The 25,347-nt window shown below is 42.2% G+C and overlaps 1 protein-coding gene across 5 annotated transcripts in view; it reads right to left on the bottom strand.

The window, feature by feature from the left end:
• Nucleotides 1-25,347, bottom strand: part of ATXN7L1 (ataxin 7 like 1) — an 83,371-nt gene that overhangs the window by 13,239 nt on the left and 44,785 nt on the right. For 3 of the 5 annotated variants that reach the window (XM_069977617.1, XM_069977625.1, XM_069977632.1), the window contains exons 4-6: nt 8,083-8,302; nt 2,217-2,473; nt 1,865-1,947 (exon numbers count right to left, since the gene is read on the bottom strand). In XM_069977617.1, the coding sequence (XP_069833718.1) occupies nt 1,865-1,947; nt 2,217-2,473; nt 8,083-8,302 (560 nt within the window). Of the gene's footprint in view, nt 1-1,864; nt 1,948-2,216; nt 2,474-8,082; nt 8,303-12,770; nt 12,865-12,936; nt 13,016-25,347 lie in introns of those variants that run through there. The other 2 variants (XM_069977653.1, XM_069977642.1) reach the window with 2 other exon arrangements.

Genomic DNA, 25,347 nt, shown 5'->3' with positions numbered 1-25,347 from the left:
GCGGCGATCGGCCATGTTCGCTAATAGCCGTGGTCCCGGGCTGCAGATAGCATTTGGGAGCGTGGCGGCTCAGAGCAGGGTCACGTTGCGCCCCCCCCTCTGAACTCCCCTAGCAGCGCGATGACGTAAATATATGTCATTCGTCATAAAGGGGTTAAGTCAAGTTCTAGAAAGAATAATAAAGGCGTGGTACACCACAGATCCCCAGAACTGTTATTTCATGAGCATTGCATGTATTTGCCAAAAAGGACAAACCAAGAGTGGTGACAGGTCCTCTTTAAAGTGTTACTGTCATTCTATTTAACTCTTGACATGTAACACAGAAATGCCAATAGCTTAGATTGGAGAGGGTCTCTGCACTGAGAACCCAGCCAATCACTGGTTAGAGCTGGGAGGTAGACTCTTAGGGAGGCATTTATTAAGTCCGGCGTTTTTTACGCCGGACTTAAAAATGCCCCCGCAGCTCCGGCGGTACGGGGATTTATGTAGAGGCGGACTGCCTGTACATAAATCCTGTGCGCGCCGGTGCGCACCGCCGAAAACCTACGCCAGCTGAGGACTGGAGTAGGTTTTCGGCGTACATTTGGGCGGAACGGATGATAAATCGCGCGGACTCTGAGTCCGCGCCCTCCGTTCCGCCCACTTCCCGCCTACTTTCCGCCCCCTTTCCGCCCCCTGGCGTACTCGGCGGAAAGTGCCGATTTGCGATTATTTTATTCGCAAATCGGCCATTTGCGTATAAAATAATACGCAAATCGGCAATTTCCGCCAAAAATCATCCGTCCGCCGGATGATAAATGTGGCCCTTAGGGTCCATTTACACAGAAAGATTATCTGACAAATTATCTGCCAAAGATTTGAAGCCAAAGTCAGGAATGGATTTGAAAAGTGGAAAAATCTCAGGCTTTCCTTTATGACCTGATCTGTGTTTATAGTCTGTTTCTGGCTTTGGCTTCAAATCAGATTATCTGTCAGATAATCTTTCTGTGTAAATGGTCCCCTCATAGTCTATGCAGTCTAATCAGTCAGACTAAGCATTTTACACCATGTGCATACTAATTGTAATTGTGTGCTGCCTCTAAAATGTGACAGCATTTCTGAAAGAATCATACATTATTGTACAGAAGAAACTCGACAGTGTTTTATGCTGCTTGTGGTTGTACCCTGTATACAGCAGCTAATAGGTTTGGTTACAACTTTTTCCTTATATAACAATTACCTGAAAAAAAGTTTGCTTAGCAGCTCAAGACATCTACTGAGCAGTTCTCCATTCTGAGATCACACTATGTACAATTATGTTTATCACACATTACCGATTGGTCCATACTAGCATTTAACATAAATAGAATTGTTCGAATTAAATAACAATACAGTAAAATAAATAAATTTCATGTAGCCTAGGGATGGGGACTCTACAGTCCTTCAGCTGTTGCAAAACTACAATTACCATTAGGCTGCATCCAACTTTTTCAGCCACCGCTAATCAAAAGCCACACACTTTGATGTGGAGGGACCAGAGCATCCTCAAGATTTGCTCATTTCTGTTGGACAGCCAAAGCTAAGGCTTTGACTGTCCGGGCATGATAGGAATTGTAGTTTTGCAACAGCTGGAGGGCTGTAGGTTCCCAGTCCTTGATATAGTCCAATGTATAAGAACATGAACATGCTCTAAGCCAGGGATGGAGAACCTTCAGCCCTCCAGCTGTTGCAAAACTACAATTCCCATCATTTCTGGGCAGCCGAAGCTAAAGCTTCGGCTGTCCAGGCATGATGGGAATTGTAGTTTTGCAACAGCTGGAGGGCCAAAGGTTTCCCATCCCTGCTCTAAGCTATGAACACACAGCGTATGTACACTAAAAACTACCTTGCATGTAAGGGATCTTGTACACGGCTTCTTTGTCTCAGGATCCAGTACTCCACAGTGCTTATTTGGGTCAAATTCTCTTTCTGTTTGACAGGAGACAAATAATATGTACTGCTGATCTAAATCACATGAAACACAAGTAATGCATCTGTACCGCAACTTCACAAGTTGCATGTGCAAAGTCCTATGTTGATGTTAAAGTGAATTGTTAATATTACATAGAACATGTCAGATACCTTCTTGTCTTCATTGTCTCAACGAGAAGGTATATTAGACATAAATGACAGTCATTTGTAGAACAAATATTGCATTAAACATGAATTAGAACATCTTATATGGTTGTTACACTTACCACAAATTCTTTTGTAAGGCTTGTTACCGCTTTTGGTACCATTTTGATGCTTTTTGTCTAAAGATGATATTCCTTTGCCATTGAGGATCTTTTCTGGTGAAGGGGGTACAGGTTTTGTTACCACAGACTGTTTTGCTAGTGAGGATGCGGAAGATGTTGCTGAAGATGAATTTGCGGATGAATTCATTTTAACATTGGCACCATCTGCTTTCACAAGATTTGGGATTTTCTCGAGGCTCACTACAGGAACAGGACCACTGGAAGACAGAATAGCAATGATGCACAGGTGACCATCTGATAGAAAGGGGCAGATCTCTAGATACTGTGACTTTTACATTAGCTAAGTAAAACACAACACTCAGTAGAATCTTTTTTACGAGCCATATCTGGTAGCACTAGAACACGTTTCCAAGTACAGTCATATAGATAATATCCTTGTGGTATAGTAGGCAGTTTAGAACTGAAGAGACAGTTGAGGCTTATAACAGCCAATAGCTTATACACCAATGGCAGGCAGTCCTGTCATCCTGTGATGTCAAACCACAGAGTGAAGTGGCAGACACAAACACTTTAATGACACATTTATTACTAAAGAAATATGAAGAATATTTTCAGAAACTTTTTTTTTTTACAATAAGTCAGTATTCAGATGTTACAGAGAATTACAAAACTGGATAGTACTGACATAATCAAGTAAGCTGAATTTGCCTTACTATACCAAAGTAAGTCTTTCAAATACACCCAATATGTTCTTAAAGGGAATGTGTCAGATGGCTTCTCACCCAGTGTAACTAATTACAGCAACAGGTAGAGCTGTCACTCCAGAGACAAGTTTGAGAGATGCCACAGGAAGACACTAGGGGACCACAGAAAAGTAAGGCTGGGTTCACACTGCGTTTTTTTCATCCGTTTTTTGAAAGAAAAAAAAACGGATGAAAAACGGATTGCAAAAACGGATGCAGTTGTGTGCATCCGTTTTTCCATTGACTTCCATTATAAAAAAAAAAACGAATCAAAACGGATCAGTTTTTTTTGACGGACACAAAAACGTTGGTGACACTATTTTTTTTTGTCCGTTAAAAAAAACAGATCGGTTAAACTGACTGCTAAAACGCAGTGTGAACCCAGCCTAGGAATGGGCTATTTTTTTTTTCCATATAACCGTAGTGAAAAAATTTCTAATGCTGGATAACCGTAACAAGACTGTTGCCTAGAAGCAGAGAAATTGTATATATTAAAGGGGTACTCTCAGCTGCCAAAATGACGTCTCTTCATGCTCCTGGTCTGCTTGCACTTCCTGCTTTGGGTGGAGGACCTTCACAGTCATTGGCTGTTCTGGCCAGCAGCACTGTGCTCCATTGCTCTGCACTCAGCTAGTCTATGTTAAGTTCTGCTATTCTGTGTACAGTTCTGCCATTGTGTACAGCTCTGCTATGCAAAAGACCCATCCTGACAGCTCCACCATGAGTGTGAAGATGGATTACTGCACATAAGGTAGCAAGCCTAGGACCCTATTGCACCAACAGCTTATCTGAAAGATTTTTTTCAGCCAAAGCCAGGAATGGATTTGAAAAGAGGAGAAATCTTATTCTTTCCTTTAGGACCAGTTCCCTGTTTATAGTCTATTCCTGCTTTTGGCTGCAAAAATCTGTCAGATAATCTGTTGGAGTAAAAGGACCCTAAGCAAGGGAGTGAGTCATCAGTCCAGCCATGGTGATAACACAGAATAGTGGTCAGGAACCTAGACAACAGCTGTAAACAGGACAGACAGCTCAGAGAGCCTAGCAGGGAGGTGGAGCTAAAAAGGGAAATACAACCAATTGCAAAGGGACCTTTCACATTGGCAGATTATCTGTAGACAAGACTCCTACTTGTCGATAATTGGCCTGTGTAATAGGGCCAGAATGAGAAATTGTTCGTCGACTAATCGCATCTTTTGTGCATTTAAAGGGGTTATCTAGCACTACAAAAACACGGCCACTTTCCCCCTACTGTTGTCTCCAGTTTGGGTTGGGTTTTGAAACTCAGTTCCATTGAAGTGAATGGAGCTTAATTGCAAATCACACCTGAACTGGAGACAACAGTAGGAAGAAAAGTGGCCATGTTTTTGTAGCGCTGGAAAACCCCTTTAAATCATATTATGTCATGTCAGGGACATATCCCTAATGACTTCCATGAATGTAGGAACCCTCCAGGAGTAAGTGTTATGCTTCATTGAACTTTGTTAACACACAGCAAGCAAGCATTAGCGGTGCTGCATCGGCCATAAGTCTCTAACTGTATTGAGAGAACTGATCAGTTAATGCCAACCCAAGTACACAAGTGTAGGAGAATTAGCTAATAGGTCGCTTTGACCCTAGAGTGCAATTACACATGAAGGTTTTATGGATTGTCATGAAAATGAACGGAAAAAAAACAAACAAAAAAAAGCTAAAAAGAGCCTAATGTGAATATTAAAGGGGCACTTATATATATATATATATATATATATATATTTTTTTTTTTTTTTTTTTTCTTAATACATTGCTTTAAAATAAATGTAGTTTTTTCTGTTTTATAGCCACTTTCATTGAGTAGCAGCAGTAAGGGGTAAAACCACAAACGTCAGGATTCCCTGCTCTAGCATTGCCACACAACAGTATACAGAGCAGGGTCCTGTTCCCCCATGTACTGTATATTCTTATATAAAGTACCTGGGGAGGAGGCTGGGCCATTGCTATAGCAGAGCAGCAGCCTCTCTACAATGAGCAGTGATTGCTATCATCGCTCGCTGTAGAGAGGCTGATGCACACATCAATCGTGTCGGCGAGCCTCCTCCCCGGGTACTGTGCAGACGAACATACAATACACAGGGAAAACGGGACACTTGTGCGGCAGTGCTTAATCAGCAAATCTAAAATCCTCGACTCTGGGTCCACTCTGACCACGCTCATCTCAGTTTCCCTCTCTGGGGCGGGGTTAGCTTTCTATTGACTTGGTTACCCGACCCCCAGGAGACATTTTCTGCATCATCTCCATGCACCTGTGCTGCTTCCTTAGACTTACATGTGTCCCTGAGCCTGGGTTTCTGAATTTTGAAAACTTGCAGTTCTATCTCTGCTTCCTGTTAGTGAATGCAGACATATGTACCTGTATTTGTGTCACAGCTCTGTATATTGTAAGGGTTATGGATGTTCTTAGAATCTGGATGGAACTAGGGCTGCGGAGTCTGTAAACCGCAGCTCCAACTCCTGAATTTTATCAGGTCCGACTCCCGACTCCTTCATAAATGGCTAGTCAGATACCAGGGGAGTTATTTATCACACTAGCTCAGCAGCTTCTCCCTAATGTCCTACATGATCCTGGGGCGACTTCTGAGGGAATAAGGAAAGATATAAAGCAGGTTCTTCTTTGTGTGCAGTGAATGCAGCCAGTCTCCAGACTTTATGTGCTGAACAACTCACAACTAGACTAGATGGAGCAGGTAGTCTTTTCCTGCTGACAGTCTTCTATGTTTCTAACTAAATATTAACTGTACACAAAAACACTGCTAACAATGCCAGATCCCTGGGATATAAAAGTCAGCCACAGTGATATAGATGTGATCACACCATAGTGATATAGAGGGATCACGTCACAGCGCGCACACACACACAGCCTGCTGCAGCCATAGCGCGCGCACACACACACACACACAGCCTGCTGCAGCCATAGCGCACACACACACACAGCCTGTGGCAGCCATAGCACGCACACACACGCAGCCTTAGCTTACACACACACAGCCTGCTGCAGCCTTAGCAGACACACAGCCTGCTGCAGGCTTAGCTTACACACACAGCCTGCTGCAGCCATAGCACACACACACAGCGCGCGCACACAGCCTGCTGCAGCCATAGCACACATACACAAACACACACACACACAGCCATAGACCACTGAAGAAAAACACACAATCTTCTCTCAGAGACAAAATACCAGATTGAGGACAGAGGTTACAGCTACACTACTTATGTCTCCTCCTCCTCTATATTACACAGGATATCTCCATATTACACTGCTGCTCATATACATTCATCCAGCATCCAGGAAGAGAACAGCACAGGTCTCCCCCCACAAAATGGACTCTTCCAGCTCAGAAACAAACTGCCAAATAGTGACTTTTCCCCGACCACCCTTATCTAATAGAACCAGTGTCCTCATAGAGAGCTGCTCATAATATATATTAACGAGCAAAACTTATAAAATTCATATCAAACTCAATTCTAAATTGTTTTAATATTTTTTTAAAAGCTGGAGTCAGAGTTAGTACTTTTTTTTTCAACTCCGACCAAAACTAGCTCTGACTCCAACTCCACAGCCCTGGATGGAACTAGAATGTTTTCATTCATAGTCAGCAAGCAGACATATAAACCTACACTACACCCCACACCCTTGGTAAACAGATGCCAGTTATGCAGCACATAGATACACCAAGTGTGTCAGCTCTGCTACATAATCAGCTAGTATGGAATACATACTAGGGTGATTTGATGCAAAATCATTGAAAAAAAATGGTCCTGTGTTTATAATGCAATAGTAATGACAGCAGTGGGCAGGAAAGAAAGCTAAGGGAGCGAGTACACAAATGGACCAGTCAGGGAAATGCATAATGGGAAATATAGTTTCCTAACTTAGATATAGATCGGCTTTTAGAAAAACTTTAGAATGGCAGCAGCTAGAAAGACAGGAGATGGCTCAAAATACTCAGGGGGACTTTGTAAGAGCAGCTAGTATTTCATTTTTTCATTCTTGGTGGATAACCCCTTTAACCCTACATACTGACTATGGATATAGAGCATAATCATCCAAGTACTGGAAGTTTTTACTGAAGGCAGATAGAACATGGGCAGAACAGACTAAAATTAATGGCAAGGGGAAATATTTTCTTTTTGAGTTAACATACATTCTGATAGACTAAAACATATTAAAGGGAATCTGCCAGCTGCATTTCTAGTTCTAAACTGCTGACACTGTTAGAATGCTGTTAGGACAAGGAGACACATTGTACTTTTCATATATCCATCTGTGCTTCCATCCATAGAAAAATGCTTTTATTTTCTGTTTCTAAAAGTTAAAAGCTTTCCCAAGCCCATAAAAAATGCTTATTTTATAGAAGAAACATCACTGATATATACAAAACTGAGGAGTACACATTACTAGGAAGTGCTGCATGGACATTTTTACTAAAGTGTTGTCTTCAACAGTAACCACAGTTATTGTGATCTACCTTACATACACGGCCATGCAAGGTCATTTATTTTCTAGCCATAACCTTCAAAAGCAACCAGCATTAAAGGGGCTAGCCAGTGAAAATATTTTTCTTTCAAATCAACTGGTCTCAGAAAGTTATATAGATTTGTAATTTACTTCTATTTAAAAATCTCAAGTGGTTCTGTTCTTTTCAGCTGCTGTACGTCCTGCAGCAGCTGAGAAATATGGGAAGACGTGAGATTTTTAAATAGAAGTAAATTACAAATCTATATGACTTTTGAAATATGAAACCAGCTGATTTGAAAGAAAAAGATTTTCACTGGATTATTTCTTTAATACATCACATGTTTTTGTGTAAGGAAGGATAAAACTTTGTCTGCCTTGGTAACATATCATGGCTCTTAATAAACACAGATTACAAACAGTGGGACATACAGGATATGCAATAAACTGACAAGGTGCCTAGCTAAGATTTACTAATCTATGTGCTCACTGTTGTATACATATATTATATAGGCAGGAAATAATTAGAATGTAAAATAAATGACTAAAGCAGACATCAAATGTGGCACTTTAACCAGCAAACACCATAAACGCAACCATCACATGTTTTATACTTATTTTTATTACATACCATGGTTTGTCTCTTGACACTTTTGAAGGAAACACTGTGTGTTGCTTGTTGTTGGAGGTAAGTAGATTGTCTTTGGGCGCTTTAAATGGCTTTGAATTACTGTTGACAGGGTTATGGCTGCTGATACAGGTTTTTGTTTTCATTTGTAGGAGTGATGCTCTGGTATTGGAGGGAGAAGCTGGGGATGGTGAAGGTTTGCACATTGAACCATGTCTTCTTTCTGAAACAAAGGAAATAGATGATAATTCAATAAATCACACACATGGTTAGTTGCATATTACAGTGCACAGGATAATAATCTGCTCTCCGATACTTAAAGGGCAACTCTAGGAAAAAAAAAATCTTTCATATCAATTTACGTCAGAAAGTGTCAGAGATTTTTAATTTACTTCTATTTAAAAAATCTCACATCTTCCAGTACTTATCAGATGCTGTATGTCCTATATGTCTATGACACACAGCAGCTGATAAGTGCTGGGATTGACATATGGCAAAAAAGTAAATAAAAGAAGCACCCACAGCCAGTAACCATACATGAAGGTCATGAAAGGCAATCTTGATACATTTTTTTGTTGCCAGATGTGTGGAGTCACTTTATCGAGTCCTGAAAATAAACAATTCTTAAAGTTTCTCCTGTCACTCTTGTATTAAGGCTGATCTTACTCAGGAAGCTATAGGTACATTCAGTTAGAATCCAGGACACAGTTCAGCGAACCATTGGGAAATTGTAACTCACCTGAAACATTTTGCAAGAAACCATAAAATTCTATTTAGCGCACAGAAAAATTAGACATCATTCTGTAACTAATCTCAACCTTTCTAGTTCCATTTCATTGAAAGTCAACATCTGATGGACTGATAGTATTAAAACATTTACAGTGTCTCTAAAACATCCCAAATAATATTGCAGATTTTAGATTAATTTTCCGCCGCACTATTCCTCATTATATAAACAACAGCATGAGGACTAAAAAAAAAAGAAAGGGAAAAAAACAACACAGATTTTTACACATGTCCTGATGCCTCTATCCCCCTCAATGCATCCTGTGCTTTTGTTTCTCATAGCCCTTTAAGATCTATATAAACTGGCAGAGACCTGGCAGTCAACAATCATTAGGCTACAGTGTTATTTTAAAACTTATAGTGAAGGAAAACCCCTTTAGAAATAGAGATAACAAATGTTGCATTCTGTGAGAAGGTACAGTCCCGACCCTTTAAATAAGGGATCAAGCTGGAAACATTAGAGGCCTGCCAACAGCAGGCATCAGCCCTCCTTGGACATCATAAGAGAAGAGGTCTTCAGTCAAAAGTACAAACCTGGCTGTTAGTCTAAAATGATAAAAAGGTAAAAACACATGTAACAACGCAGACAATTTTTTTTTTTTTAGCAAAAAAAAAGAGATTAAAAAAAGGGCTAACTGTACAGCCTTATAACAAATTAACTAACTAAATAACTAAATTAATTTTCTTATGCCTCAGGCCCTGTACTTGGCACAATACACCAAGTTATTTTAAAGTGGTTTATTCACTGGTAATGCTACCACCGCATCTATGTCTCTGGCCCTGCTCCACATATTTTGACAATTTGGACTGCATTTTAAAATCACAAAATTGGAGGATCATGAAAGTAGATCAGCCCCATTCATTGGGCCCATCATCATTCTTCATCTCCAACGCACACTCCTATGTCACTTATTCTGGCATATTAAAACACATGCTCAAATAAATGCATACTGCAATTCACAGGGTATACTTCAGTGCATTGAAACCAATGGGTGTAAATTGCATGTGTTATACAGCATATATTTTAGTGCATAATATATACCCAAATGAGTGTCAAGAAAGTCACCTCCACAACCATGAGACTGATCAATCGCTCAGTTCATGACTGCACAAAACAAGGCATTACAAAGGAATTACAGAGCTGCAATAAAGTACAGGAGCCGCATACTTATCGCCACCCGTTACCTGAGGCCATTGGGCCACGTGAGTGCAGTAACCCTAACCTATTTGGGTTATACTGCTTTAGCCACATTATTTTGTTTTTGATATATTACCCACCCTGTCCGAATACTGAGACCCCCCTGATGAGTATCAATACGAAACACTGGTGTCGGGAGTGTATCTAGGAAGGGATACTATAGGGTGAGTGGCGTTAGGGGTAGTACGGGGCAGGGGCCGCCCTTTCTAGGGCGATCACCCCGCTACACCCTGAGCGAGCAGGGATAGTGTGGTGCACCTATAGGGAGCTATAGGGATTGTTACTCCCACCACCTATCCACATACAAGGATCTGCTCCTCTGTTAATTGGCCTACTGTATGTACGGACGTATGCACTTTATTTAGATGGTTTACATGACGTTTTTATCAATGTATTTATATACTGTCTATGAACTAATTATATTGTGTTGACCGACGTCTATATAGGCTATTACTGTATATATACACTCACCGGCCACTTTATTAGGTACACCTGTCCAACTGCACGTTACCACTTAATTTCTAATCAGCCAATCACATGGCGGCATTTAGGCATGTAGACATGGTCAAGACAATCTCCTGCAGTTCAAACTGAGCATCAGTATGGGGAAGAAAGGTGATTTGAGTGCCATTGAACGTGGCATGGTTGTTGGTGCCAGAAGGGCAGGTCTGAGTATTTCAGAAACTGCTGATCTACTGGGATTTTCACGCACAACCATCTCTAGGGTTTACAGAGAATGGTCCGAAAAAGAAAAAACATCCAGTGAGCGGCAGTTCTGTGGGCGGAAATGCCTTGTTGATGCCAGAGGTCAGAGGAGAATGGTTCGAGCTGATAGAAAGGCAACAGTGACTCAAATAGCCAAGGTAGGCAGAAGAGCATCTCTGAACGCACAGTACGTCCAACTTTGAGGCAGATGGGCTACAGCAGCAGAAGACCACACCGGGTGCCACTCCTTTCAGCTAAGAACAGGAAACTGAGGCTACAATTTGCACAAGCTCATCGAAATTGGACAGTAGAAGATTGGAAAAACGTTGCCTGGTCTGATGAGTCTCGATTTCTGCTGCAACATTCGGATGGTAGGGTCAGAATTTGGTGTCAACAACATGAAAGCATGTATCCATCCTGCCTTGTATCAACGGTTCAGGCTGGTGGTGGTGGTGTCATGGGCCCCTTGGTACCAATTGAGCATCGTTGCAACGCCACAGCCTACCTGAGTATTGTTGCTGACCATGTCCATCCCTTTATGACCACAATGTACCCAACATCTGATGGCTACTTTCAGCAGGATAATGCGCCATGTCATAAAGCTAGAATAATCTCAGACTGGTTTCTTGAACATGACAATTAGTTCACTGTACTCAAATGGCCTCCACAGTCACCAGATCTCAATCCAATAGAGCATCTTTGGGATGTGGTGGAACGGGAGATTCGCATCATGGATGTGCACCCGACAAATCTGCGGCAACTGTGTGATGCCATCATGTCAATATGGACCAAAATCTCTGAGGAATGCTTCCAGCACCTTGTTGAATCTATGCCACGAAGAATTGAGGCAGTTCTGAAGGCAAAAGGGGGTCCAACCCATTACTAGCATGGTGTACTTAATAAAGTGGCCGGTGAGTGTATATAGGCGTGTGGACTTCGGGTCCGAATATGTGATGGTGGAGGTTTCTTTTGCGCACATTATGGTGTTAGTATATTTTTAAATCTAGTATATTTTTAAATCTAGTATATATTAAAAGGTTAAGTTTTAATAGGATCCTAACTGTGATTATTGTTTATTTTGAGGGTTCCATATATAGTCAGATTACACTTTCTGTACTATTCTGTGATTAAAAGTAAGGAACCAGATAAAAGCCACATGGCAAACGGTCAAGTGGTCTATGGACCATTGGAAACAGAATAGTTGACAATATCAGAATGTCACAAAGGAAAACTATACCAACAGATGCCAGATACCAAAGCATGCAAATTAAGCAAACAATGAAATGCTATTATTACTCCTTAGTTACTTCTATTGTTACTACATTTACTTAAGTCAAATAAAATAAATACATAGAAACAGGTACCAGCCAATGATCCCTGAAAATAATCCTCCATTACTACTACTGTTTGCCTTTTGTAGAGAAATACAGGCTAATGTGCCCTTTAGGACAGAACAGACAGATCTACAGTAAGAAAAACAAACATTACAGCTCCACGAGACTAGTCATGACGTAGTTAACAGACTTTTATGCTAGTATAGCATGAGCAATGGCCTACTACATTTGGCACAGGTGAAGGTAACAGAGCATGGGTGAACCAGCTCTTCAGTAAACACCATGCTTTTTAGCACGGCGAGTCTCAGCTAATTGTAAGCCTCCAGCTCAACAACAATCTGCCCAGTTCCGTTTCAGCAAGCAGCTTACAAAGCAAAGCATTGACCCTAAAGAGTTAAGTGTACGAGCTGCACATCAGTGCATCGCCACAAACAATGCTATGTATGCAGGCCAGTTCAGAGCCTGTTATTGTGTGCAGAAATTCACAAATGACAAAAGCCACTTCCCCTCTTCTCAAACGATTACGTAGCTCCCTTACACTCCTGCATTACCCACCAACAATAAAAATAAAGGCCACATGGAAGCAGTCCATAGGGAGAGATCATGAAAAGGAAACGAGCGAGGAGATTTTTCATGGAGATCAACAAACAAAAATGAAAGCCACTTACAGAGAGAGGAAGGAAGAGGCTGCCAACTTAATCTGATTGTACGACGCCTGTAAACATGTTGTACTTTTGGAAGCCAGAGTGTCGAGCATTGACACAGCTGCCGTCAAACAAGCTCAGTGTGCGTGATTAAGGAGTCTGATTGCTTTGCAGCACAGCCGACACTGACCTGCTCCTGGGGGAAGACGTAGCAATGCCGATCGTGCGTACAAACTGTGTTGGCGACAGGCACTTGTTAAACAGCAAGTTTCAGGTCTTACCAGTCGGGTACCAGAAGTTCAGAGAAATGGAAGGATGCCAAGAACAACGCGAGCAGGGTGAAAAAAACTGCAGCTTTCTCCACCCACAAGGCTGCTTTTATTGCTACTATATAGGTGAAGCTCTATTTTATCCGCTTATAACTACCAACATTTAAGTAAGAAAACAGAAAAATATGCAGCATTTAAAAGTTAAGCATTTTTTTATTATTTTCCTATTATAGCTAATAAAAAAAAGGTCTGTCAGCTTTCCTGATATTTTAGTAAACACTTGCATTCCCCATAAAATAATTTTAAAGCAATTTTTCTTAAAACTCGTCCTTCTGCCCTTTCTCTGTTGTCCCTTCTAGAAATTATGCAAAAAGGGGTCCGTGGAGCCTCAGTTGGGAGTCACAAAACACGGGAATAGCCAGATATTCCTCTAGGGCAGGGGTACTCAACAACTTTTAGTGAAGGTCCACTTACCGGTGTCTATTGTCAGGTGAAGGTCCGAGCTGAACATCAGTAGGAAACGTGTTTTGTTACTTTGTCGCAAACGTTCAACTATTTATATACAGAATTGCTGCTTATTAGCGGGAAAACTGGCATTTTTTTTCTCTCTCACCAGGCCTTTGATATTAGGTACAAAGGGGGTGACTGCCCTGGTAGTATATAGCCCCCCTGTTGCTCCCCCAGTAGTGTATAGCCCCCCCTGTGCGCTCTCAGTAGTATATAGCCCCCTGTTGCTCCCCCAGTAGTATATAGCCCCCCTGTGCGCTCTCCCCCTGTAGTATATAGCCCCCTGTGAGCTCCCCCCAGTAGTATATAGCCTCCCCGTGCGCTCTGCCCCTGTAGAATATAGCCCCCTGTGAGCTCCCCCCAGTAGTATATAGCCCCCTGTGTGCTCTCCCCCTGTAGTATATAGCCCCCTGTGCGCTGTCCCCCAGTAGTATATAGCCCCCTGTGAGCTCCCCCCAGTAGTATATAGCCCCCCTGTGCTCTCCCCCTGTAGTATATAGCCCCCTGTGAGCTCCCCCCAGTAGTATATAGCCCCCGTGAGCTCCCCCCAAGTAGTATATAGCCCCCCTGTGCGCTCTCCCCCTGTGCGCTGTCCCCCAGTAGTATATAGCCCCCTGTGAGCTCCCCCCAGTAGTATATAGCCCCCCTGTGCTCTCCCCCTGTAGTATATAGCCCCCTGTGAGCTCCCCCCAGTAGTATATAGCCCCCGTGAGCTCCCCCCAAGTAGTATATAGCCTCCCTGTGAGCTCCCCCCTGTAGTATATAGCCCCCTGTGAGCTCCCCCTGTAGTATATAGCCCCCCCGTGCGCTGTCCCCCTGTAGTATATAGCCCCCTGTGAGCTCCCCCCAGTAGTATATAGCGCCCCTGTGCTCTCCCCCCAGTAGTATATAGCCCCCTGTGAGGTCCCCCCCAGTAGTATATAGCCCCCCTTGTGCTTTCCCCCTGTAGTATATAGCCCCTGTCAGGTCCCCCCTGTAGTATATAGCCCCCTGTGCGCTCCCCCCAGTAGTATATAGCCCTCTGTGAGGTCCCCCCTGTAGTATATAGCCCCCTGTGCGCTCCCCCCAGTAGTATATAGCCCCCTCAGTAGTATATAGCCCCCTGTGAGGTCCCCCCTGTAGTATATAGCCCCCTCAGTAGTATATAGCCCCTGTGAGGTCCCCCCTGTAGTATATAGCCCCCTGTGCGCTCCCCCCAGTAGTATATAGCCCCCTCAGTAGTATATAGCCCCCTGTGAGGTCCCCCCTGTAGTATATAGTCCACCTGTGCGCTCTCCCCTTGTAGATGCCCCCCAGACAGAAAAAAAAAATAACAAAAACAACTCACCTAGCACCTCGTTCCCCGCTGCGGCTGTCTTCTTCTCTTCCCGTCGGTCCGGCCCCGGCTGATACGCTCTCTGAGGATGTCCCGGGGATTCCCCAGCAGAGCGCGCATCAGTGACCTCAGCGTACGCCGCCGGCCTGCACTTCCGGGAAGGACAGGCCGGCAGCGTACACTGAGGTCTGTGGTGCGCGCTCTTCTAGGGAATCCCCGGGACATCCCTACAGAGCGCGTATCAGCCGGGGGCCGGACCGACACTGCCCCCAGCCCCACAGGCGTACTGACATCTAAGGACAGTACGCCTATGGGGCGGGAGGCAGTGCGGTGGGGAGCGGGACGGACCGGATCCGGGGCGGTTAGGAGGTCTGACCAGGGGTCCGGACAGCTGGCCTCCGCGGTCCGGGTTCGGACCGCGGTCCGCCAGTTGAGGACCCCTGCTCTAGGGACAGAAAATCTGGGAAGGGGTGCTTCTCAGTGGGGAGATCACCAAACCACCCTGATACATAGCCCCTTAAAGGGGTTATCCAGTGCTACAAAAACATGGCCACTTTTGCACCACTCTTGTCTCCAGATTGGGTGGGGTATGAAACTCAGTTCCACTGAAGTAAATGGAGCTTAATTGCAAACCACACCTGAACTGGAGACAAGAGTGAGGCAAAAGTGGCCATGTTTTTGTAGCGCTGGATAACCCCTTTAAGTCCCACTTTGTTGCATCTAGAAATTAATGATGAAAGTGCGGGCTTCTTAGCAGTACAGAACCTGTGCTGGTCTCGAATGCATACTATTCGGGGTTAGGATTTGGATTACGTGCAACTAAAAACATAAAATTAGTGCCTTCCTGAGCGGCCAGTCCATCAGCTGGGGGAAGGCATTTTGCCCCCGATTCGTAACGTCATCACCACTCAGGAAAAAAAGACATTCAGCAGGGTGCTACAGCCACTTCAGTTTCCCCTTCCCCTGCAGGCTGCCGGCTTTTAGAATGTGCCGGACTTCTCCTTTAATAGATTCTCTTCAATTTCTAACATTTAGGTTACTGTAGCTTTTAAATACTGAACAAACATACGCATATACTCAAACACAGTTATATAAAAGATGCCCCAAGCCAAGACAAACAATTTGTAAAAGCTTTTGGGGCGATATAAAGTTAAACAACATAGCTAATTTATTTATTACAGACATAGGTAAAGACTCTTCAGTCAAACAGAGAGACCCACAGAGAAAGATTCAAAAACGAAAAATCATATACTGTCATTTTTATTCTTGGTACAATAATGCATGAACAACGATTAATGGTGACCATTTAATCCAAGTGTAACAATTATATCAAAAGACTGTTCCAAAGATTGCTTTTCCTAAATCTTTAAAGTGACTCTGTACCCACAATCTGACCCACCCCCCCAAACCACTTGTACCTTCGGATAGCTGCTTTTAATCCAAGATCTGTCCTGGGGGCCGTTCGGCAGGTGATGCAGTTATTGTCCTAAAAAACAACTTTTAAACTTGCTGCCCTGTTCCCAACGGGAGTATCTGTGCCCTAACTTTGCACCACCCCTCCGTCCCTCCTGTCCACCCTCTTCATCATTAAGAATGCCACACTGAAACATTTTCTCCATGCTGAACATTGCACAGGTCCTTAATGATCCAGCCCATGTGCCAGGCTGACACAGGTGGGGAATAGGAGGCAATCTGCTTGGAGCATTCCTAATGATGAAGAGGGTGGGGAGGAGGGACGGAGGGGCGGAGCAAAGTTAGGGCACAGATACTCCCATTTGGCACAGGGCTGCAAGTTTAAAAGTAGTTTTTTTTAAGGACAATACTTGCATTACCTGCTGAACGGACCCCAGGACAGATCTTTGATTAAAAGCAGCTATCCGAAGGTACAAGTGGTTTCGGGGGTCAGATTGTGGGTACAAAGTCGCCTTAAAGTGCAGTGGTACCATGGTTTAAGAGTAACTTTGTTTGACAGTGTTTTGGTTTAAGAGCTCACTGTTTTTCAAAATTGTGACTTGGTTTAAGAGCATTGCTTTGATTTAAGAGCTCCCTGTACTGGGTGGGAGGGTGAGTGGGGGAGGGACATGGGCTGCATAGCGGGGTCTACAGCACTGTTCTCTGACCCAGGAAGTCTCCCTCACCTTCAAAATCATAGCAGATCCACTTCAGGATGGGGCTTAAATCAGGGGACAGGACTGTGGGGGTAATCTCTCCTTAGCTGTAATCCCTCTCTCCCCGGACAGAGAGTGCTGCATGCATGTGCCCACATCTGCCCTGCTCATTCCTTCATACTCCCAGTCTCTGTCATCCCTTGTGTTTCCCACCCTCTCCATTACTGTACAGTAACTTATAATATCACATATTCTGCTGTTTCTGAATGTTTGTTTCTTTAGTTTTACATGTTATTCAGAATAATAAATCATTATCTTTGGGGTGTGGAACCAATTGTCTGCATTTCTATGATTTCTTTTGGGAAAATTTGCTTTGGTTTAAGAGTGGATTTGGATTACAAGAACAGTCCCGGAACGAATTATGCTTGTAATCCAAGGCACCACTGTACCTGTGTCTAAACTGCATCAATGAAATAGGCACCATCCATTGGTCAAAACTGGATAACAGGTTTTTCAGTGTTTCTTGTGGTTCCTGCATTGACATTAAATGACATAAAGCTTGGTAAAAAGTTTAAAGGCTGCCTGTGTGATCTTGAATTTTTCACTCAAGAAAACAATAGCATCAAGGAATTGAATTCTGCATTTAAAAGTCCAAAACAATTTGAAGTCTACTTTGTAAAGATCCCATAATCCAGCAAAATTATGTTCCCTCCACTAAGCAGATGCTGAAACATGCTAACAAAAAAGCCCTCACAGTAAAGTTGAACCTACTATCTTCTCCTTTCTTTTGGTTTTGTCACTCTACACTACAGCTATTGCTTTCCTAATACTTTTATATAAGACTATAGATAGGATCAGTAATAGTAGCATCCTTGAGATGTTTTGTTGATGACCAGATAAACCTCCAGCATGAGGTTAATAGAAGATCAGAAAAGAAAAAGAGCTGAAGATTAAAGGCTGTATAACACATCCCAACCTGTGATGTAAGAGAGCGTCGATCTGCCAGATCAACGCTTGTCTACCAAGCCTATTACAAGGCTCGATAAATGTGCACCAGGGCTGCACAAACACCGCCAGCAATGTTTGAGCAGCCCTCTGCTTAATCAGTCATGTGAGCAGCGATCAGCTGGTGAACAAGCATTTACTCACTTGTTTGCTGATCACTGGCTCCAATATGGCAAATATTCTCAGTGTCATAGGGCCTTAAAGGGGTTATCCACCACTACAAAAACATGGCCACTTTCTTCCAGAGACAACACAACTCTTTTCTCCAGTTCAGGTGCGGTTTGCAATTAAAGCGACTCTGTACCCATAATCTGACCCCCCAAACCGCTTGTACCGTCAGATAGCTGCTTTTAATCCAAGATCTGTCCTAGGGTCCGTTCAGCAGGTGATGCAGTTATTGTCCTAAAAACAACTTTTAAACTTTCAGCCCTGTGTCAAACTGCCGTGGCCTTGAGTATCTGTGCATTAGGCTGGCACAACCATTCTGTCCCTCTTCCCGACTCTTTTCATCATTAGGAATGCTTCAGGCAGGATTTCTCCTGTTCATCACCTGTGTGAGCACGGCACATGGGCTGGATCGTTAAGGCACCTGTGCAGTGTTCACTGCAGAGGAATAGGAAAAATTCTGCCAGTGGAATTCCTAATGACGAAGAGGGTGGGGAGGAGGGACGGAGGGGTGGTGCAAGGCTAGAGCACAGATACTCTAGGCCACGGCAGTTTGGCACGGGCTGCAAGTTTAAAAATCGTTTTTTTAGACAATTACTGCATCTAAAGATAATAGATACTGAAGAATAGAAGCCCCAAATGTAAAGAACTTTCCTTAGTTTGAGTACAAAGCTGTTCGGTCCTTGTAAATAAAAGCAACAACATAAAATAAATAAGAAGGGTTACATAACGGTTTTGAAAGTGAAAAAAAACTTTATACATACTGTAATGAGCACCAGGTAAGCAGCAGATCACTATAGATAAATGAGCACTTGATGTGACATGCACAGAATCATTTAACATAATTTCCAAAGGCAAGACTGATCATGTTTCAAAGGGGACCTGTCACCCCTGAAGCCTGGGTGACAGGTCCCTTTTAAACAAGGAAATTAGACAAAAGAATAAGCTAGTAAGTGCTATTTACACAATTTTACAGGTTTTTCTAATTTAAGCTGGGTTCACACTAAATTTTTCCAATAGTTTTTTTTCATCTATTCTTTTGCAAAACGTATGGAAATACGGAACGGAAAAAATGCACTTATTTGTATCCTTTTTGATCCATTTTTCCATTGTCTTCCATTATAAAAACAAATGGATCGAAACGCATCCTTTTGTTTTTGTTTTTTATAACGTACACAAAAACGTAGCTGACCTTATTTGTGTGTACATTAAAAAACTGATGCGTTTTGATCCTATTTCTATAATGGAAGTCAAAGTAAAAATGGATCAAAACGGAGCACCTTGCCTGATCCAACATGTAAAAGATAAACATAATAGTGATGTCAGCTGCCCGAGTTTTCTAGGTCTTAAACGTGTCTGCCCCCATGTAGAAAGAGTTACTAATAGGATTCTGTTACAAGAAGAGGCTATAATACTACTTGCCACCAAAGCACAAGGCTCAGCCGTACTTTATGATCGGATAGAGCTTAAAGAGGACCTGTCACCCCCCGTGCCGGGGTGACAGGCTCCCGACCCCCTGTTAGATCCCCCTATACTCACGGGTCCCGCTTCCTGAGCCGGTCGGGTCACGTTGATTTCATCGCCCGAAGCCCGGCGCGCGCTTAAAGAGATGAGTCCGATGCCCATAGAGAATGACGGAGCATCGGACTCTTCATTCATTCTCTATGGGCGTCTGACTCTGCTGTCAGCGCGCGCGCCGGACTATGGGCGCTGATATCTCCGCGACCCGACAGGCTCAGGGAGCGGGACCCGGCAGGATCACGTGAGTATAGGGGGCTGTAACAGGGGGTCGGGAGCCTGTCACCCCGGCACAGGGGGTGACAGGTGTCCTTTAACATGTTTCTATGATATATTATGAATGCATAGTATCTGTTCCATGACATGAATAACTATAATGGTTAAGAAGTGTTACATTGGATACGGTTTTCTTTTAATATTTTTAAACTTATTCTCACTGCTAAGTCTGTTGTGCAAAAGTCCACTGTTTAGCATATAACTAAGGTCACGTGACTCCAGATAGCGTCAGTAGAAGCACAATTTCCGTGTAAAACAGCTGTCACGCTAAGGAAATCAGCCAGGATATGGCATCACTGCACGGATGTTTTAAGGATTTCAAAATAAAGATTCATTTTTTTTTTTTTTTTTTTAACGGTGAGTGCCCTCTCACAATTTTTTCTACGATTATCTGAATTGACTGCAAACCAGATATACTGCAATGTTACTAAAAGGTTACTGGCAAATTGCTCTCTCTGAGGAATCCAACAAGAAAAGACTACCTTCTCTACACCTAAGGTTTTATTTTAATATGTCACAATTCCTTTTGGGATACAGGAGCCTCAGCCATACAAGGGGCTAAGGACAAAGTCTGGTCTGCATATCTAGAGGATATTGTAGTTTTTAGTCCAGATTGGGACAGTCACTTTAAGCAAGGTTCATAAGGTAGTTCACAAGGCTGGATTCTCTACTATTCCTGAAAAATTAATTTTTCAGGATTTTTTTGTTTTCTCCAATTAACAATAAAGGATTGCAAAGGAGCGCTTTTGCTGACAACCTTTTTTACCTATTATAACTGTTCAAATACTCTAAAATATAAAAGATAGTAATAATGATTGTAACAATGAACGATGTGTACATACACAGAAAGAATTGCTAATGATTAATGAAGAATTAATGATTTTATGGTCAGCTCAAAAAAATTTCGCTAGTCGTTCGATCGTTGCCTGCATACATACGGAAAGATTATCGCTTAAATTTGAACAATATCATTTTTTTTCACAATAGTCTTTCCATGTAATAGGGACCTTAGAACATTTTGGGAATTGTGGGGTACTGTGAAAGGTTTGTACTAAATTGTGCCACCCTTGCAGCACCATTTATTAATCTAACAAAATGGCCTAAGCCTGCTACCATATACTGCGGTGGCTACTGCAGAGGATGATGGCAGAGGGATGCTCAGTGTCCCTTCAGTGCCATGTGTCCCTCAGTGTCCCCCTGCCATCATCCTCTCCAGCAGCCACAGCCCGCACAGCTCTCGGAGTTCGGTCGTGACTCAATAAAAATTAAAATCACCCACCTTTTCCTATGTTACAAATAATAAAAAAAGTAATTAATAAAAGTAAACATTTTAGGTGCATTTTATGCTGAATGCATAATTGTCTGATCTATTAAAATGTAACATTACTTATCCTGCATGGTGAACGGCGTAAACGGGAAATTAAGAACAAAAAGCCCACTTCATATATTAGAAAAATAATTATCAAAAAGTCCCGTCTACACCAAAGAGGAACCATTTAAAACAACTGGTCATGGCAGAAATAAAGAGCCCCCAAAGAGCCCCACTGATAGAAAAGCAAAAAGGTTATAGGGTTTAGAAGTGGGCAATTTTACCCCGACATGACCGATGTCATTGATGCACAGATGTCCAGATTGCCTCCTCTAGGGCTGGTTGGGGACTCATTTTTTGCACCACAATCTCTAATTTTTATTGGTATCATAATAGTGTAAAAGTAAAATTATCGTTTTTTTATAGATTTATTTAAAAAAAAAAAAAACAATCAGCAAATCTGGTGTATTTTTTCCTCCTTCCGTTCATGCTGTTCACTGAGCAGGAAAAATATTTTGATATTTTAATAGATCGGACAATTCCACATGCTACGATATATAATATGTCTTTTTTATTTTAACTTTTTTTGCAGTTTATTTTATAAAGGGTTTTTTAAAAAAAAAAAAATTTAGTTTTTAATTTTACACTTGTTTTTACACTTTTCCTTTACAGTTAAACATGCAATCATTAGATTGCAAATACTGATCTATGCTATGCCATAGCATTGCATAGATCAGTACTATGGGCGATCTGTACACAGTCTGCCTGAGAGCAGACTATCTACAGATTGCCGATCCGACAGGATGGAGGTAAGTGGCTTACACCTGCCAGTTGGTACAAGTGCAGGGGTCCCGATCAGTCAGTGACAGGTACTTATCCTGTCACTGACTTCCTTAAACACTGTGATCGCTATGCATCGTTGCAGGTCCACAGCTGCCTGTCATTATCCACTCACATTGGAGCGGTCTTGCACACATTTACAGCCCCATGAGTGCAGGAACGTATACATATGCTCCTATTGCAGGGGGTATGTGCAGTAGGAACGTATATACGTATCACTGACGTGAAGGGGTTAAGCAATTATATTTAGCAAAATATTTAAAATATTTTAAAAGATTAGTTTAAGCCTTTTGATGACTGCCAATTGGCCTTTTCATGGCAGTCATTAAGGCTCCTTATTCTAGACCACCGCCTTTTTAAAGGCAGCCAAGAATAAGAGATTGCTGGGGGCTTCTATATAAAACATAAAAATGCCCATATTAGGTATCGCCACATCTGTAATGACCGGAATACAATTATTTTATTATTTATGCCAAATCGTGAAGCCCTTATATGGCTAGGTCAATGGAGAAATATAAAGCTTACGCCGTCTGGAAGGAGATCATGGAAAAACTAAAAAAAAAAAAAAAAAGACCCGGGCATTAAGGCCAAAATGTGTGACTGGGAGGGGGTTAAAGTAGTAAAATAATGCAAAAGCTATGTAAACATGGGTATCATCATAATTGGACTGACCTACAGAATCAAGATAACTCTGTTTCACTGTAAAAAGTGCACTGCACTAAATTAAAACCCCCTAAATACTGCATTATTGACCTTCCTTTTTGAAATGTAGTCCAAGTAATATTTTGGTTGAAATGAAAGGTGTCTTTACAAAGTTACAATTGACCCCCTCACTCTCAAACAGCTCTGTACATGTAAAATTAAAAGAGGTATTGCTCTTGCAAGGCAAGGAGGGAAAAATAAAAACAGAAAAATTAAAATTGGCTGCCAAAATAGGCTGTTTCATTAACTCCTTAAGGAGCAAATTTTAATTTTTGCATTTTCGTTGTTTCCTCCTCGTGTTTAAAAGGCAACAGCACTTGAATTTTTTCCCCTACATACCCACATGAGCCCTTATTATTTGCACCACTGATTTTTGCATAAAATACGCTAAGAAAGTAGTAAAAAAAATAATAAAATTTTTTTTTTTACGCCGTTCGCATGGTACAACTGACATGTTATATATGTTTCTCAAGTTGGTACAATTAAAACAATATGCAACTTTTATAACTTATATTATTTGATGGCTTTTAAAAAATAAAACCTTTTAAAGAAAAATAAATGTTCCTTAAAATTGCTCTTTATCCTTTGGTCGTATTGTTTTTTGCACCATGATCTGTACTTTCTATCGGTGCCTTGACTGCGTATATGCAACTTTTTGATTGCCTTTTATTACAATTTTTCTGGATTTGATGCGACCAAAAATGCGCAATTTTGCACTTTGGCGGTCCCGGGCTGCAGGTCACGCCGCAGACCCCTTCTGAACTCCCCTAGCGGCCAAGATGGCATAAATATACGTCATCTGTCGTTAAAGGGTTAAAAGGTTAATGTCTCTTCTCCCTTTACCATATCTATCTTTAAAAATATTTCTAAAAAACGAAATGATCTTTTTCTCTAATGCCACAATTTTTTGCAGTAGACTTCAAGGAGAAGTCCGGCATACATTTTTATTACAGTATTGTATTGCCCTCCAAAAATTATACAAACCACTAATATACACTTATTACTGGAAATGCTAATAAAGTTTTTTCCCCCTGCATTTACTACTCTGCCATCATCCTCTCCAGCAGCCACAGCCCGCACAGCTCTGGGAGTCGGGTGGTGACATCACCATTTTATCCAGGAAGTGAAGCCTTGATGCAGTAGTAAGTGCAGGAAAAAAAGCACTTTATAAGCATTTCCCGTAATAAGTGTATATTGGTGATTTGTATTACTTTTGGGGGACAATACAATAATTTAATAAAAATTCTCCCCGAACTTCTCCTTTCAACATGGTGCCTAACCCCACTATGAACAGAACCAGTGGTGTTGACCATTAACAGAGACATGTTAAACATTTTGATCGGTCTGGGTCTGAGTTTTCAGACCGGTATCAATCGTGAGAACGAGCAAGGAGAAGACCACGCTAAGTGCGATCCTCTCCCGTCTCTGTGTCACGTCATGACTCAGGCTCCTGATGTACGTCGATAGAACCCCACTCTTTCACTGACTGTAGGGAGTAGACCACGCTACAGCAGCTACAGCATGGTCCTTTCCCCACTTGTTCTCTCGATTGGCACAGGTCTAAACACTCAGACCCGGACCAATCAAAACTTTTGACATGTCTCCATGACACGTCAAAAGTTTTACCAAATGAGCGACACTTTAATAGGGTTTCCCCAATTCCTCACCTGCTCTTCCTTTACAGTGACTCCTAAGAATTTCGTCATCTTCCCAACACCCTCACGGCATAAAGTGAATGCACCATCAGGTACATTCACTTTAAGTTTTGCACATGAATAGAACGGCGCCGGCGTAGGGAAGTTGGTGCTACAGTCTTTTTTTTTTTTAACCGCGCCCCAGTTCCTGTGCACGATGCTGGTGTATTACAGAGCACCAACCCAGGCTGAAGCACTAGAGGTGGGCCAGCCCGTCCCCCAGTGGGCGGAAACAATGGAGCCATGTCACAGAGGGGAGGGGGCTTCCTCTGACTGGGGGCAGGCAGGCCTGCCTCCAGTGCTTTAGCCCAGGCTGGTGCTCGGTCTGATGGTACATTCACTTTAAACCAAGCAAGTATCCTATAGTATTATTATTATTAATTATTATTATTATTATTAATAATAAAGCACCTTAATTCCAGAGTGCAGTACATATAATCAGGTGCTTACATATAGAATGTAACAAATTCAAGAAAACAACAATAAAGTAAATAAATGACAGACTGGTACATAGGAAGAGAGGACCCTAAGTTATACATTAAAACAATTGGCTTTTGGAGAAGAGAGGACCTTGCCCACAAGGGCTTAAAAATCACCAGATTCATACTGACAGATTTCTCTTTGCCACCAAAAATCTGGCAAAATTGCTAGCCATGAGGCTTAAAGAAAAACTCTGGGGGACCTGGAACATGACGTGCTAGACCCGGAGCGAGGTGGGACCCCCTTTACAAATGTTACTTTTGGGGGCATACTACAGCAACAATTGGTCCGCATTTAGATTAAGTTAAATATTGAGAATATAGGTTTTAATGGGGCAATGTAAGTGATGGTAAATATCGGAAAGAACCAATATGAGAAATTCTACCACATTTCACAAACATGCCATATAACAA

The sequence above is a fragment of the Dendropsophus ebraccatus genome, chromosome 1 (assembly GCF_027789765.1).
Source record: "Dendropsophus ebraccatus isolate aDenEbr1 chromosome 1, aDenEbr1.pat, whole genome shotgun sequence".
In the NCBI taxonomy this organism is placed as follows: domain Eukaryota; kingdom Metazoa; phylum Chordata; class Amphibia; order Anura; family Hylidae; genus Dendropsophus; species Dendropsophus ebraccatus.
This window is presented reverse-complemented; position numbering and strand designations above follow the sequence as displayed.